The 17,047-nt window shown below is 48.2% G+C and overlaps 1 protein-coding gene across 1 annotated transcript in view; it reads left to right on the top strand.

The window, feature by feature from the left end:
- Window positions 1–2,529: 2,529 nt before the first annotated feature.
- The window catches only part of LOC144752403 (E3 ubiquitin-protein ligase TRIM39-like), a 206,925-nt gene continuing 192,407 nt past the window's right edge, over window positions 2,530–17,047 (top strand). The window contains exon 1 of the mRNA XM_078640335.1: window positions 2,530–2,946. Coding sequence (XP_078496461.1) covers window positions 2,530–2,946 — 417 coding nt within the window. The remainder of the gene's footprint in view (window positions 2,947–17,047) is intronic.

Here is a 17,047-nt window from a genome sequence, read left to right as displayed (position 1 = left end):
TTCCATCTAACCCTAACAGAATGCCCTGCCCTGGACCGCGGCAGGAGGAGGCCCCACACATGTGCACAATCTTCATAATCGCCCGTTGTAGGTGGCTGCTAGTGTGTAGAGTTGGATGAGGCACTGAAAGCTCAAACCAGGCTCCATCCTGAAGCCTGGCTCTAGCTCAGCTGGACATCCTGTTGGAACCACGAGCCAAGCTTTTATGTGGGAATAGCATTGTAAAGCTGGGGATTTGGCACTTTGAATGACCCCCTTGCACATTTGGCCGAATGCAGCATGGGACCTCAAATAAACATTGGCTTTCAGATCTAAGATGCTATGTGGGAACATAGGGGGTAACATATTGCAGAGTACTTTAGAGGCAGACTGGTAGATGCAGCTTGGTGTACAATTACTTCCATCTAAATAACTTGCAATAGTGCAATTTCACTTCAGCAGTCAGTGTTTGTAAATATCCGCAAAGTCAGGAGTTTTCAAGAGTTCACTTACTTTGCAAGGTATCCCCACACTCAAATGTCCACTCCCTAGTCATGAGAGAAGACTTGCTCACACCAATATTACATAATGCTGGCTGGACAGTGCATGTGAGTAAATTCTGGTTACGAGTTTGCTGTGTGAAAACAGAAATTTACTTTCTACTCCTAAAACAATCCAGCTGCTCATATTAGGAGAGTGGCCAAGATGCATTTTCCCATATTGACACAGGTTGATCAAGAGGGAGAGGCTGGGAGTGGCACGCTGGGGCCTCATTTACTAACGATTTTCTTGATCTTGTCCAGTACAACCTGACCGGACACAAAAGGCGGCCACCACATGCTGGAACAGCTCAAACTGGCCCATTATCATTCTGTATGTTGCAATCAGCTGCATACAGAATGATAATGGGCAGGTGGGGCTGCTCTTGTGCTTAGAGGAGGAGTACGAGGCGCCCCATCAGGGGGCTGAGGCCTCTCGTAGGGGAACAGCTCTGTTCCCTGCAAGGCCCAAAATTACGAACAAAAGGCGTCTGTAAAAGGGATCCTCACGGACAACGGACATGAGGTCCAAATTACAGATGGTCCATGAGATTTACGGACGGTTGGTCACCCTAGGTAAGTCTGATCATATCTCGAGAAAATCTAAGCTGACTTCCAGTGGCGGCTGCCGCACAATGAAAGTGTGTGTGTGTGGGAGTGGAAGGGTAGGATGGGATAGGGAATTGGGGGTAAAAATAATATGTTTTAAAAACGTACCTCTTGCTGCCCAGACGAGGACAGCTGCCTCAGTGCTTCACTCCCGGTAGTCTCTGGGAAGACAAAGGCTCCCCACCCAATCCAGACGCTGCTTTCATGCTATGAAAGCAGTGCCAGGATTGGTCAGTGCCGCTTAGTCTACAGCTCAGACACTGCCTCCAACACAGCTGTGGGGTTGGAGAAAGAGAAATGCGCATGTCTGATTGGCTGGCCTCAGGCGGCCTGCCAAACTTACATGCGCACTTCTAAGTGCTCACCACTCCTGCCTGTCATGGCCCGACCCTGACCCGCATGCATGCACAGTCAACATTTTATTTTATTTTTCTGTGATTGACTCTGACCAGTAGGACGATGCTCCTCCGCCATTGCGGTGGAGACGCCCCTGCTGGGCTGAGTGATCTTGTGACGGGCTCCCATCACGGACCCCAGCCTACAGATGATAAACATGTTGTCCGCCCTCCCTCGGGCTCTGACTGCCAGGACACTGCACTTCACATGATGGCTGCTGGGGCAGCACTGCCTCCTCTGGAGGGAGCCCCAGGGTCCAGGGGGAGGGTGCGCTGCACCAGCCTGAGCCCCTCAGAGGTGACAGGACAGAGAGGACATGAGAGGGAAGAGGATTTCATTCCGGAAAATACATGCAACAAAACACGGCTTGGCAGTGTGTGTGCACAGTCTCTGCGTTAAGGGGGACTTGTCCTGTAACAATTCTTACAATGTGCAGGACGCAAATGAACTCAGTAGAACGTTTTGTTTTCTTTAAAAAAACGGACGGCTTCTTTCTCCTGGACTTTTCCTTTCACTTTTTCTTTCACCTCCTCATTGTACCTGCTTTATCAGCATTATAGAGTTATTTATTATTTGTTTCTTCTTCCTGAGCGCTGAATTTTTTTCTTTCACTCTACGCCCCCTGTGCTTATTTTCTTTATTTTAAGTCCACTCGTTGATGTATTTGTATACTCGACTCGTGTATTTTCTCTTTCTTAGTGTTTGTCTTAAAGTCTTACTCCTTCGTTTTATGTGTCGTGCAATAAACAACACACTCTGAAGCAATGACCTACAGATGTGTTTGAGCAGCTGTTGACATCTTCAGCTTCAGCCAGTGGGAGTCATCAGGCTGTCAACCAATCCGAGCCTGCGCTGTGCTCAGCAACAAACATGTCATCCAATCCAAGCCTGCGCTGTCCTCAGCAGCAACCAATTAAAACAAGAAGGCTGTCAACCAACCCGAGTCTGCGCTAAACTCAAGCAGAAGAGAAACGAAACTTAATTCTAACTTCTGCTGTTTTGAACAATGGCGGGAACAGCTCAGTTGGAGAACCTCAAGGAAGAGGCCACTTGTTCCATCTGTTTGGAATATTTCTCCGATCCGGTGATGATTATTGATTGTGGACACAACTTCTGCCGCTCCTGCATCACCCAGAGCTGGGAGGGAAGGGATGGAAACTTCCCCTGTCCAGAATGCAGAGCAACATCTGCTGGGAAAAACATCCGACCCAACAGGCAGCTGGGGAACATGGTGGAAATTGCAAAACAGCTTCATCGGCCCCCTGTGAGGCCCCCAGAGGAGAATCTGTGTGAGGAACATGGAGAGAAACTGAGGCTGTTTTGTGCAGAGGATCAGAGGATGATATGCTGGGTCTGCCGGGAGTCCAAGGAACATAAAACACATCCAGCAAGTCTTATAGAGGAGGCTGCAGAGGAGTACAAGGTATTTCTGGGCATTCAGGGATTGCAAAATCAAGCTATGAGTAATCTGTATAGGAGTGCGAGGTGTGTGTGCGTGTTTTTTTCTTTCTATAACCACAAGTGAAGAGCACAAGGTGTGCCTATGCAAATTCATTGGACAGGACACCAACAGCCCGATTCATCATTCTCCCGTTTTGCGAGCCCCTAATAGCGATTCATAAGGAATCGCTATTAAGGACTTGCAAAACGGGATTCATGTAGAAATTGCATAAAGAAATGCGATTCCTACACATTCCTTATTTGCGATTAGCAAATTGCTAATCGCAAATAAGGAATAACTCCCCATTCATTCCTATGGGCCTAAAGGCTCATAGGAATGAATGGGGAGTTATTCCTTATTTGCGAATAGCAATTTGCTAATCGCAAATAAGATAGCGATTTCAAGGGTGCCAGGGGTGTCCAAAGGACACCCTGTAGCACCCCTGAAATGTAATCTACATTGGTGTTGCGCACACACATGTCCAAAGGACATGTGTGTGTGTAACATGCAACTTACAAAAATGCATTTAAGTTTTCGCTATTTACCACAAGGTTTGACCTCGCGGTAAATAGCGGCCCAAAATAGCGATTTCGGTATTTTAAAATGGTTCATGAATTGCATTTAAGGAATCTCAAATAGAGATTCCTTAAATGCAATTCCTCGCAAATATGCGAATTCTTTAAAAGCGAATTTTGCATTTGGGATGATGAATCCCAAATGCAAAAATTGCACTCGCAAAGGGCCAGATTCTCAGAATCTGGCCCTTTGCGAGCGCAATTAAGCTTGATGAATCAGGCTGTAAGTCACCTAGTGGGCCGCATCAAGGGGCAGTCGGAGAGCACCAGCTGTGTGTGCAGATGCTCAGAAATCACACCATCCTGTGCGTCCCATAGAGGAGGCTGCAGAAAAGCACACAGAATGTGGATTTCAAATGTTCACAGGTGCATATAGGAGACTGTTCAACGGCATTATGAATGTGTGTCGATGTTTACGGATCATAATGTACCCCGTGGGCCCCAAAGAGAAGGCTGTAAAAGATATGTGTATTTCACAAAGGAAGAAGTTGCAGAGGAGCACAAGGTATATGTGTGGGTGTTCAGGGTTCACAAGGAAATTCATTTGTTATGTCTTTAAGCGCATACAAAGTTTGCATTGAGGAGTTATGGTACTGAGATTTCACCCTGCGGGTCTCATTGAAAAGGGTGCCTAAGAGCACATAGTGTCTATGTGGGTGGTCACAGTTCAGAAGTAAAGTCACTGAGTCTCACAGAGGAATATGAGGTATGTAAGCCCGGTCTCTGCGAATACAGATTTTACACTATGAGCCAGCGCACAACACCCATTGGGCTGAAAGGCCTTTAATCCCCCCACACACGCCGTGTGTTGTATCTTGGGCTGCTGCTTCCAGGACAAGCAGCATAGTGCCATATTGGCAACACACCCCGTCCACAGAACCACAGAGCATGCATGCTGAATAAATAAAAACACAACAGAGCTTTTGTTTGGGAAAATATTGCATCAGGTTTATTCCATACAAAAGTATGCAATATGGTGGGTTATCTTACAGGCGATCCAAGGGCAGGCAGCTGTAACCAACCTATGCTGCCATGCCCGCCTGATGAGCCAAGCACTGTGGAGAACACAATCAGTGCTACACCTTATGGGGTGATCCTCTTTCCAGATCACGTGACACATTGGTCCCTTTTTACTCACGCCCCTTTCAGGGCGGAGCGTAGCAAGGCAAGTTCCCGGTTGTTCAGGCCCACAACCGCCCGAAGGACTAACGGGCGCCAATGCGGTTTTCCAGGAACCTGCCATGCGGCTCCTGGTATTTGGGTCTGGCACCCCAATTGTGCAGCGCATAGGTACCCTTCTGTACCCATCTGCTTCCAGATCGCCCTGTAACTCTGCCTGCAACACAAAAAGAAAACATTACAGCATTCCATGAAACTTGCTTGCCGCCCCACACCGGGTAAGCGATAGGGTGGAAGGCGGCATGCCTGGCGCAACAGAGGACGCCAGGATGGCCGTGGGAGGCATATATACCCTCCCAACTCCTCGTAGCGCAGGAAGTGATGCGCCTAGCGCGCCACAGGCAAAGGGGGGGCTCCTCCCTGAGTCCTGTCATCAGAGGGGGTGCCCAAATGACACTAAAGGGCCGCCCTTTTATGGTGGCGCCCTGCTTGGCCCGCGGGCAGCAGCATAGTGCCTTTATTGGCAACACACCCCACCCACACAACCACAGAGCATGCATGCTGAATAAATAAAAACACAACACAACTTTTGTTTGGGAAAATATTGCTGCAGGTTTATTCCATACAAAAGTATGCAATATGGTGGGTTATCTTACAGGCGATCCAAGGGCAGGCAGCTGTAACCAACCAATGCTGCCATGCCCGCCTGATGAGCCAAGCACGTTGGAGAACCCAATCAGTGCTACGCCTTATGGAATGATCCTCTTTCCGGATCACGTGACACATTGGTCCCTTTTTACTAATGCCCTTTCAGGGCGGAGCGTAGCAAGGCAAGCCTCCGGTTGTTCAGGCCCACAACCGCCCGAAGGACTAACCGGGCGCCAACGCGGTTTTCCAGGAACCTGCCATGAGGCTCCTGGTATTTGGCTCTGGCACCCCTATTGTGCAGCGCAAAGGTACCCTTCTATACCAATCTGCTTCCAGATCGCCCTGTAACTCAGCCATAGCTCTGGAGGCGGCCCCTGTCGTCGTCCAAAGTTCCCCATCAAAACAGCTCATTTCTCACATGCAACCTGCTTTCTACGGCCTCCTGTATGTCCAGTCGACGTGTCCATGCTCAGCTGTGACAAATGCGCCCCCATGTTTGTCAACTTAACCGTAGGCGTACGCCTGGATGGCCCGTGCCCCAAAACAGCTATCTTCCCACTTGCAACCTCTCATTTCCAGGGCCCCCTGCAAGTCCACGGGCAACAAATCCATTCCTGATGGTGACAAAGGACCCCATCTTTATCAAGGTAGCCTCTACCTCCCGAGTCGGCTCGGAGGGACGCCCAGAGTACCGACGGTTAGAGCGGTGCTCTACTTACCTGAGCCGCAGCCAGGTGAGGCGATGTCCTATCCTCCTACCCATTAGCACCCCGGAGGAATTACCTTGTGTACCTAGGATGTCCAGGTGATATGGTTGTAATTTTTTCTTTACTTTTTATCACATTTTCAATCTTTGCAGTAGCGATATTTTGGTCCTGATGAAGGCAGCGGACACTTAGAAGTCCACTCACTGCTGAAACATGTTGACCTACAATTTCAGATAGTAGTTATTTGTTAAACCTGCTATTTTTCCGCACAGTTTTTAAAATATTGGAAGCTTGAGAGGCACCATTAAAATTCCTTTTCCTCGCACTTCTCCAATTTTATATATATCACCACTTTCTCACTTTCACCTCTTCACGCACTGCTAATCAGTTATCTGAACACTATCACTCCAGATATCCCCATAACCTATACACTGGAGCATCCACTCTAAACATCAAGTGGCTGCAAGAATATTCTCCTTGGTGTGAGGAGACCCAGATGATGACAAGGGCGGTATCGGATGATAACTGATGGGTACTTTTATACCCTGGAAATATCTTGTTGTGCTTGAGTCACACATAGGAGTAGTTTCTTTTTCCTTCTCTTACTTTTCATGAGGAGTTTATGCTAGTAACAGGACGTTGAGTTGATCTTTCAGACCCATAGACACCCTTTGTTTCTATGAGCCTTTACCATTGGCCTGGGTCACTTCTTTGGGAATGTTCAACGGCCTCCTCTGACTAGCCCCGTTCCACAATCTGCAGTGGATCATCTCAGCTACCAGAGCTCACATCGACCCATGTCTTTGCTGATTTAACCTTAGTCAGCCTTCATTGCTTGCAACAATGCCCCCCTACCCCTTACAGTGAGGTCGTTGCCTCCTAGTGGATCACCAAGATGTTAAGGAAACCTCCCCCCTCCCCCCCCTCCCCCACCCCCCAGCCAGTCTCTGCTCCAATCTGTTCGGAGCTGCTCCAACTCATTCCGGGGAACCGCCTCCAGACAAACTGCGTCTGGTTAAAACGCATGGAGCTTTTTATCCTTCTCTGGAAAAGTACAACTGCCTCACATTAGCCTTGAGGCTAATGTAGGCCCCCACCTCCTGCAACATGTAGTTGCAATCATCCAGTATTTTAAATGCTTTAACACCCTTTTCCCCAATTTATGGGACAGCTGCACCCTTGTTAGCTGACCGCTCCACAACCATCATATCTACTGGGGCTATCAAGGCAGAGAATATTGTGCTTAACTGAAGCAACCTGAAACCTGCCCTTGGAGCAGGGTGCCCATACTCTGATGCAGTTGCCCAGACATTTGCACCGGACCCTTTGGCTTGCTTAACTAAAGCTTCATCCCATGACCCTTGGAGCTCAATCCAGCTATAGACCTAGATCACTTTGTTGTCCCTGGAATGATTGCCCTCCACAAATTCAAGTCGGCATTCAGCTTACCTTCTAGTCTCCTTAAAATGCAGGGTGGGACATTTCCTACCCCACATGACCAGGGGGTTCATGTATATATTGTTATGTTGAGAGACCCAAGATGGCCGCCTGGTGAGCTCTGGCCGGCGGCTCCCGGCCACACATAGACTTTTTGTCTAAAATCCCTGGATTCCCACCTCCTCCGGGGATAAACCTACTCACCTGGGTTTCCGTCCTCAACTGCGGTCCTCGATGCTCCATTCCTGCGCATGAGATTCTTGTCAGAATTTGCACTTGAGGCTTTCTCCCGCGAAGTTCCAGGACCAGCATGGCCGATGTCCGGTGGAGCCGCTCTGTTCAGCTAACGGGGAGTCTGGCCCATGTATCTCGCTGCGGCCGACACCAACCCAGCCGGGCATCGGGCACAGCTCCCCTCTCAACTCCGCTGCTCGTCTTCCTCTTCCCCCACCCATCTCTCTGAAGTCTCTGGTGACCAGCGTTCGTCGGAACCCTTTACAATGCTGCAGATGCCTCTGATCTCTCCGGATGGCCGCAGAGAAGCCGGGCGGAGGTTCTACCCTCCTGACTCTCCCCCTGCCTCCGAGCTTGATTACAGCTGCCTTCCCCTTCAGTTACCTCGCCTACTGCGTCTCCCGCAAGTCAATTGGGACGATTTGGGATTTAACAGAGGTAAGAACTATTGGCACTGCTCTGCGTGGCGTTCTGAGCCTGTCACTCTCCCGTGCGTGCCGGAGAATGCCCATGCTGGCTCCAACATTGCTGCCTCCTGTTCTCTTGGTATGCTGCCCGGGCGCCCTGTGACCTATCGACAATGGATCGGACACTGATGCCCAGAACATTTGCCTTGGACGGCACAGCTGTGACTTAGAAAATAGACTGCCCTCCCCCGACTATCTGGCTCTTTTCCCCATCTAGTGCCTCTCCATGAAATCAGCACGTATTTTTCTTTTTCCTCTGGACTTAGCCCCCCTGGCTTCTGGACTTGGATCCTTATGCTCCCTGCTATTTTGGGACTATCTTCCACTGCCTCTCCTACCCTCGATCTGCCATTTTAGCAATCCATGTCCCATCCTCCGTCCCTGCTGGTCTCCTGCTGGGCGACATCATGATTGTCTCTTGTTTGCCACCGACCTGCTCCTCGTTTTTTAGGTCTCGCCTATGCAGCGCGCATGCGCTGCATAGGAGAGAGACCTAATGCCATCGGTACAGCTTTCCCTGCAAAGACATGCACTCGTTGCATTGCTTGCAATTGCAACGCGTGCACATCTGGCGATTTCCTCGCGGGAGCGCGCAGCACCATATGGTCTCACGTTCCCGCAAGGGAATCAGGCAGGGCCCCCCCTGCTGCAGCGCGCCTCCCCCTGCGGCAGTGCGAGGTAGCTTCGGGCACAGATAAGCTTGTGCACAAAATGTGCCCTGGTTTGTTAGTGTTGTTGCAAGGACTCGGCTTTACTCCAGGTCTGCGACTAGCTGAGTGTACCTGAATGAAATAAGTGTAAATGATGCAACTTATGTATGGGTCAGGTGGCTGTAGGGAGCACGCGCCCTGTGGCATGCACTGGCCGTCCTGGCATGTGCCCCGACAGGCGGAACACCTCCTTCCGCCCCTTCTGTGACAAGAAACAGAATCTGCATAAAGTGCTCTGTGCCTTATGATCACACGCTGCTTCGTTGTACATTTCAACTTCTGAACGCTCTTCCCCGCCTCCTTCTGGTGGGGGCCTGGGAGATTCATCCCATGGAGACTGATCCTCAGCCCGCGGACGGGAGCTCGAGCATGTGGCCGTTCTGCTGAATGCCCTGTGGCCTGGGGGAGGGGAGTCCTACTAACCCTAAAGTCCTAGGCACTCAGGAAGCATCCCTCACTGCTACAGGTATATTGTCTCGCCCTCCCGAAAATACTTCCCTCGCATGCTTGATTGGTGCGACATGGTCTTCACTTTGTGTGAAGTGCACTTTATTCTCAATAACAAGTCTCAAAAATGTAATGCATGAGGTACTTGTAGCTCATTAACCGCCATGAAGTGGCTCTCAAATTGAATCTCAACCCTGTTTATTATTCAAAGTATTTCTGCACTTTAAAGAAGACCGCACTGTCCCCATACGGACCCTACAAGTAGGAACCAGCCGACCCAATCGCAGACCCTCATGCTAAGACACAAACGCTACATGGCCAGTAACGTGCCAATAAGTGTCCCAATGAGCTTATACAAGTAAAAGGCTTTAATGTATCAGCCAGACCACAGTTGGAGTGAGAGTAGAGTGGTCTTAGTGTGGGCCAGGATGGAGGGGTATATGAGTGGCTAGTGCAGGCCCAATGTTCTGTGAAAAATGCTGCTGTATCACCATAATGCCACTGAAAGTGAATTAGAGGTCCCCAGAGCTGTGCATATAGGCAGGAGATAACACATAAGTAGTGTTTCTTTTTCTCCGCCTAAGTGCTATTATCATTTTTGAGTTAAGGACTGGTGCTTTATGTTGAGTGATTTATGCTTTACTAACTGTGAATTCTTAATAATTGTTGATGTTTGACACACACTTGTAAATATATGTTGATGTTTGTTATTTATTCGTATATTCATGCAACCCATGTAACCCACAATTGTTCTATTATTCTGTGTTTTCCTTGATGTTTAACATGATTTGAATGAATTTAATTTCATGCAATAATCTACGATAAGTGGAATAAATCACACGAGCCTGTGAATTCAGTACATTGGCTCGTCACTTGAGTATTTCGAGAATTTCAGCTACTGGATACTTTTTTCGTATACAACTTGCTAGTGGTCCTATCCAGTTAGCTTTGGACACGAGCCTTCCATAGGTTCCACGCTTTTACTTTCAAGCAGCCCTGGGCAATGACGGCTGCTTCTTTGAAGTGAAATAGGTCTCGCATTTACTAGAGTTTGAGCTCTTGCCATTGTAAGTTGCAATAGCTTAAACTCTCATAAATGCGAGACCTATTGCATTGCAAATGCTTCTTTTTACTTCTTTCTGTGCCCCTTGCAGTCCCTCTCTCTCGTCTGCCCACTTGAAGTCGTCAAAGACTTGGGACAGATAAACGCCGATAAAAAGCTACATTACCATATCTCTCCCTTTTGATAAATACACTGCTTTGCGACCTTGTCACAGGTTAAGTTCTAAAAAGGGGAGATACATATCTTCCTTTGAAAATGTAATTGAGCAGGACTGCTTTATTGCCGTTCTGATATGATAAAAATTTATAATGCGCATAAACAATAACCCGCAGGTATCAAGGCGCCTAACAATACAATCAAAATTGAAACAGACGTCCTTACATATAGGCTTGTCGAAAGAAGCGAGTTTTTAGGGCAATGCGGAAATTCTGTAAAGATGGAAGGGATCTCAAATCAAGCGGAAGGTCATTCCACCATTTGGGGGCTAGCGTGGAAAAAGCCCTGCCACCCCATTTAGCTCTTCGTACACGGGGGGCTTTAAGAAGCAATTTCCCGGAGGAACGCAAGCTCCTACCAGGGGTATAGTGGGAAATGATAGACTCGATACCTGAGTCACTATTTTTAGCGATGGCTCTGTAGGTCATACATAGGACTTTGAACCGGATTCGAAATTCTACCGGTAGCCAATGCAGCGATTTCCTGGCCGCAGTGGCTGAGGAGCGTCTGGGAATATCCAGGACAAATCTGGCTATCGCGTTTTGGACTACCTGCAAGCGCTGTAGGTGGCTCCGGTTTAGCCCAGCATACAGCGCATTACAGTAGTCCAAACGAGAGCCAATCAGTGCAACAGCTATTTGCTTTCTTGCCTGCAAGGATAAATATTTCCTGATCCTTCGCAGGGTGTGGATCAAGCCCCAACAGGTGGAGACAGTTCTACTCACCTGAATGCCCATATCAAGGGCTAGATCTAACATCACCCCAAGATTCTTAGCAGATGTTGTGGGGGAGGGACATATTCCTAGTGAGTCAGGCCACCAATTGGCTGACCAGATGTTTTCTTTCCCCCCCGAACACCAACACCTCAGTCTTCTCCCCATTCAGTTTAAGAGAATTCTGAATCATCCAGTGACCAACCGCCTCCATACAAGATCTAAACTTGGAGGCGGTAAGCACATCGGAATGGGGGAGAGAGACGAGTATTTGGGTGTCGTCTGCATAAGAAACTACCTCCATCCCGAAAGATCTTATTAGCCTGGCTAGTGGGGTCACATAGATGTTGAAAAGGGTCGGACTAAGCGCCGACCCTTGAGGGACCCCACACAGCACTGGTCGGGATGGAGATAGGAACTCCCCCAACTTGACTCTTTGTTCCCTCCCGATGAGGAAGGAGGTCAAAAGATCCAAGGCTGCACTCCTCACCCCCACCTCCCTCAGGCGAGATGTAAGCACTGAGGGGGAGAGGGTATCGAAAGCCGCTGTTAGATCTAGCAGGACCAGGAGGGTGGTCTGGCCCCCATCTACTGTCGTGCGGATCTTATCAAGCACGATGGTGAGGGCTGACTCGGTGCTGTGTTCCCTCCTGAATCCATGCTGGGAGGAGTCCAGACATCCCGAGCTTTCCACAAAAATAGCGAGATGCTTGTTAAGATGTGCCTCAAGCATCTTCGCTGGGGCAGGAAGCAACGAAATGGGGCGAAAGTTTTTTAGGACCTCCGGATCAAGGGATGCCTTCTTTAACAGGGGTTTGGCTACCGCCTTCTTCCACTCCATAGGGAAAATACCATCTCTGATGGCTAGATTCATTATTTCTAGCAGCGGTGGTAAGAGAGTCTCCCTACACTGCTTGATGATTTTCAGTGGGCAGGTATCCAGGGGAGATCCAGATTTGATCTTATTAAGCAGGATCTCCAGATCTTGTAAGGCCAACGAAGGGAAGGAGTCCAAGGTGCACAGTGGGGAGATGTCTGTAGTAGTCATATTCATCTCAACCCGAGTGATAGATGCACTAACACAGACTCTTTGTTCCTCGAGAGCCAGATGGATATCCTGTATTTTGGTGTGGAAAAAGGAGGCAATCCTGTCACACAGGTCCTGTGAAGGAATAACAGGATCAGGGGCTTGCAGGTTGACTAAGGAGTCAACAGTTTTAAAAAGCTCCTTCGGCGAAGAGAGCGAGGTGGTCAGAGTTACAAAGTAATCTTGTTTGGCCCGTATAATCTCAGCTTTATATTTCCTAACAAGGAGTTTATGGGCTTCCTTGTTCTTGAGGTCCCAGCTGGCGTGCCAGAGCCTCTCCTTTCTTCCCACTTCTTGCCTAAGAAGTCTGAGGGAGTCGGAAAACCAGGGGGCGGATGGTCTCTTTCTGGCTCGGCGGCGGGGCTGTACTGGGGCCAGTTTGTTCAAGGCCTCAGTAGTGACCTGTTCGAAATGGCCAACTGCAGTCTCTACGCTGTCCAGGCTAATGACAGAGAGGCTTGCAGCCCAGGGCGCAAAGGAATCACTGCTAAGATTCCTAAAATTTCTAGCAGTTTCCATAATATGATTCCCTCTTTTACAAGAGTCCAACCTATGGTATTTCAGGATAAAAGGAACCGCTAGGTGGTCAGACCAGGATAGGTGCATCGGATCCTTGATAGTTAGCTGATAGTCATTAGAGAAGAGGCCATCCAGAGTATGGCCTGCACGATGGGTCGCTCCGCTAACTCGTTGCTTAAGTCCACAGGACTCCAGAGCCTCAATAAGGCATGATGTATCTGGTAGATCATGTCGTTCTAAGTGATAATTAAAATCACCTAGGATTGAAAAGTTTTGTTGGCCAAAATAGGGTTCCAGAGCCTGGAGAAGGTTGTGAGTGAAATGAGTTCTCGAACCAGGTGGTCGATATACTAAGATCCCATTAAAAAAGGGACATTGCGCTTCCTTTATTGTAAAGTGGAATGCTTGAAAGCTATCCGGGAAGTCGGGTATAGGTACAATATGGCATTGCAAGTGGTCTTTGTAAAGGATCGCTAACCCCCCTCCCACTCGACCCTGCCTATCGAGTCTGACCAGACAGTACCCTTCTGGGACCGCCTCAATTAGGTCAGGGTCAGAAGAATCCTTAGCCCATGTTTCCGTAATAAATACTATAGTAGGCGTTTTCTCCAGTACCAGCTCTTTAAACATTATTTTATTCTTAACAAGAGAGCGGGCATTAAGCAAAAAGCCCTCTACTCTTACTATCTTATGGCTGGAAGTGGCGGGGCGACCAGAGGGTGGATTTCTAGGGACAGAAATGGGAAACCTACGCATGGGAGAGCAGCCGCAATGGAGGGGGAAGAGGAGATCATCCGGCTCATATGAATGCGAGCATCGCAGTCGATGCGGTTTCAGGCCCAACAGTTGCTGATGAGAATAACTATAGAGGGCGGGAGAAGTGTTGTCGGAGTCCAGAGTCCAGTCGTCCAGCACGTCCTCAGCGCGGACGGGCGCAGACGGGCTGGACTCTGGCGTGACTCCGGCGTCACTACGGCGCACACGCTGCGCATATACGCTGCGCGTCATATCCCGGTGACTATGTGGGGCTCTAGTCAGACCACGTGTCTGCTTCAGCCAATGGCTGAATAGCGCTAGTGACCCACCCAAGATGGCGTCCCAGACAAACAAAGCGCGGGGACCGGGCCGCCCGAATGGCGGTGAATGCAGACCTGTTAGAGTGCAGCAGTGCGATCCGTGTCTAAGGGCACAGGTAGGGACCTAGTAATTCTAAACAATATTCTGGCAATTAAAATCAGGGAATAACGAGCACGAGTCCAAAAGTAAATACAAAACGGGGTTTTAAAATTACAGTTACGAGCTCCTAGCGCATAGCGCTATATGCAGGACGGGGATCAGGCAAGAGTGAGAGGCTCTCCTACCTGGTTTAAGTACTGTAGCCAATGACAGCCTCTAGTCAGACCACGTGTCTGCTTCAGCCAATGGCTGAATAGCGCTAGTGACCCACCCAAGATGGCGTCCCAGACAAACAAAGCGCGGGGACCGGGCCGCCCGAATGGCGGTGAATGCAGACCTGTTAGAGTGCAGCAGTGCGATCCGTGTCTAAGGGCACAGGTAGGGACCTAGTAATTCTAAACAATAATCTGGCAATTAAAATCAGGGAATAATGAGCGCGAGTCCAAAAGTAAATACAAAACGGGGTTTTAAAAATACAGTTACGAGCTTCTAGCGCATAGCGCTATATGCAGGACGGGGATCAGGCAAGAGTGAGAGGCTCTCCTACCTGGTTTAAGTACTGTAGCCAATGACAGCCTCTAGTCAGACCACGTGTCTGCTTCAGCCAATGGCTGAATAGCGCTAGTGACCCACCCAAGATGGCGTCCCAGACAAACAAAGCGCGGGGACCGGGCCGCCCGAATGGCGGTGAATGCAGACCTGTTAGAGTGCAGCAGTGCGATCCGTGTCTAAGGGCACAGGTAGGGACCTAGTAATTCTAAACAATATTCTGGCAATTAAAATCAGGGAATAACGAGCGCGAGTCCAAAAGTAAATACAAAACGGGGTTTTAAAATTACAGTTACGAGCTTCTAGCGCATAGCGCTATATGCAGGACGGGGATCAGGCAAGAGTGAGAGGCTCTCCTACCTGGTTTAAGTACTGTAGCCAATGACAGCCTCTAGTCAGACCACGTGTCTGCTTCAGCCAATGGCTGAATAGCGCTAGTGACCCACCCAAGATGGCGTCCCAGACAAACAAAGCGCGGGGACCGGGCCGCCCGAATGGCGGTGAATGCAGACCTGTTAGAGTGCAGCAGTGCGATCCGTGTCTAAGGGCACAGGTAGGGACCTAGTAATTCTAAACAATATTCTGGCAATTAAAATCAGGGAATAACGAGCGCGAGTCCAAAAGTAAATACAAAACGGGGTTTTAAAATTACAGTTACGAGCTTCTAGCGCATAGCGCTATATGCAGGACGGGGATCAGGCCCCTCTAGCACTCTACTAATGCTTGTGAGACCCAAGGCGCTTTTACATCTGATACTATTTTGGAAGGATTTTGTATTCCGACTAAATGGAAAAGAAATGTTTATAACCTTACAGTACACATGTTATTGAACTTTTCTTAGAGCCTAGAAACCATTCCTTACATAAGGGCACTAATTAAATAGAATCTTGAAGCAAAAATGCAGCATTTTGTCATGAGGTTCTTTAGATGATTTTAATTAATGGCCTAGCCTTCTACGTCCCTCCGTTCTTCTACAGTGCAGTATATTTGGGTGAACTGTGAAGTGTATCTGGCAATTTCCCTTCTCGAAAGGTATACTTTCAGGGTAATTGGTTAAACTTCCATGCCCTTTAACTGCTTGAATCACTGTATTTGCAGCTCTGAGGGACCAAACCTTTCATCTCATACCAAAACATTCCAAACATAGGCCATGATGCCCTCACAGACTTCTATCCCTCCATACATACATACATTAGAACTGGTCAACTGCGCCTATCTCTCACTACTTTTCACTTTAAATTCATGATTAACAGCAGCCACAATACATGGCAAGAGCACAAATCTGATTATCACACACAACATATACACAACCTCTGTAGGCCATGGGACAAACCCGCTCGATCTGAAGCACTCACACAGAGCAGCGAGCGACAGCATCTCGTAAGGAGAATTAAGCCTTATAGAAATACAATTAAAATGCAGTACAATATACTTCATCTATCGCCATGCTCGACCAGTTCCCAATGATAGATTTCACCAAGAAAAACCTGGGGAGATGTTTTAGGAGAAAATGCTCAAGAATAAATGCTAAACATGAAATACTCCATGCAGTAAATGGTGATTCCACAACTCAGATAATTACATTGTCTGGTAAATAAGCCACACCTGGGAAGCAGTCCTTACCAGGTGCTGTAATTATCACCAGAAGTCTGCACAACTCAGTATCGGGGTTTAAGTCCCCAAATCTTTTTTTATGAATGTGTTAAAATGATATCTGTAAGGTACATAAAGCTTGGATAGATAGATAGATAGATAGATAGATAGAGTGAGGACAATAGATAGATAGAGTGAGGCCGATAGATAGATAGATAGATAGATAGATAGATAGATAGATAGAGTGAGGGCGATAGATAGATAGGTAGATAGATAGATAGATAGAGTGAGGGCGATAGATAGCTAGATAGAGTGAGGGCGATAGATAGATAGATAGATAAATACCAGAACACCCAGGAATTCATAGGTGTTGATTTAGATCGCAGTCCATAACTTGTACAACACCTATTGAGACATAATTTGCACACCAAACATTCAACAACGGTCCGGAAGCTCTTGCTGATGGTTTTTAGACAGCAGGGGCTGTTCTGAGGATGACGGCAAACCTAGCCTTGTGGTCTGCAAAACAGGGAGCACACTTATCATTTTCAAGTAGATTCCCTTTGGAACCCTCTACCATAGCCAACGGTTCAGAGCATGCTGCTTTTCTGCCCCTTGCTCCTTCATTTGGAGGCCAAGACTGCTGCAATATTTTTGTTCAAATTGCAGACCGATAGCTTTTGGTCAGCAAACCCAGCTATGGGATTTCGGGCACAAAAGGGACAATGGGTGAAAAAGCTTCTTGTCCAATGGAGTTGAATGTAACCCTTTGCATCCTGGTTTTGGTTAAATATCTTTTTTTACACAAATAAAGATGTAAACA

The sequence above is a fragment of the Lissotriton helveticus genome, chromosome 5_1, assembly GCF_964261635.1.
Source record: "Lissotriton helveticus chromosome 5_1, aLisHel1.1, whole genome shotgun sequence".
NCBI classification, from domain to species: Eukaryota; Metazoa; Chordata; class Amphibia; order Caudata; family Salamandridae; genus Lissotriton; species Lissotriton helveticus.
This window is presented reverse-complemented; position numbering and strand designations above follow the sequence as displayed.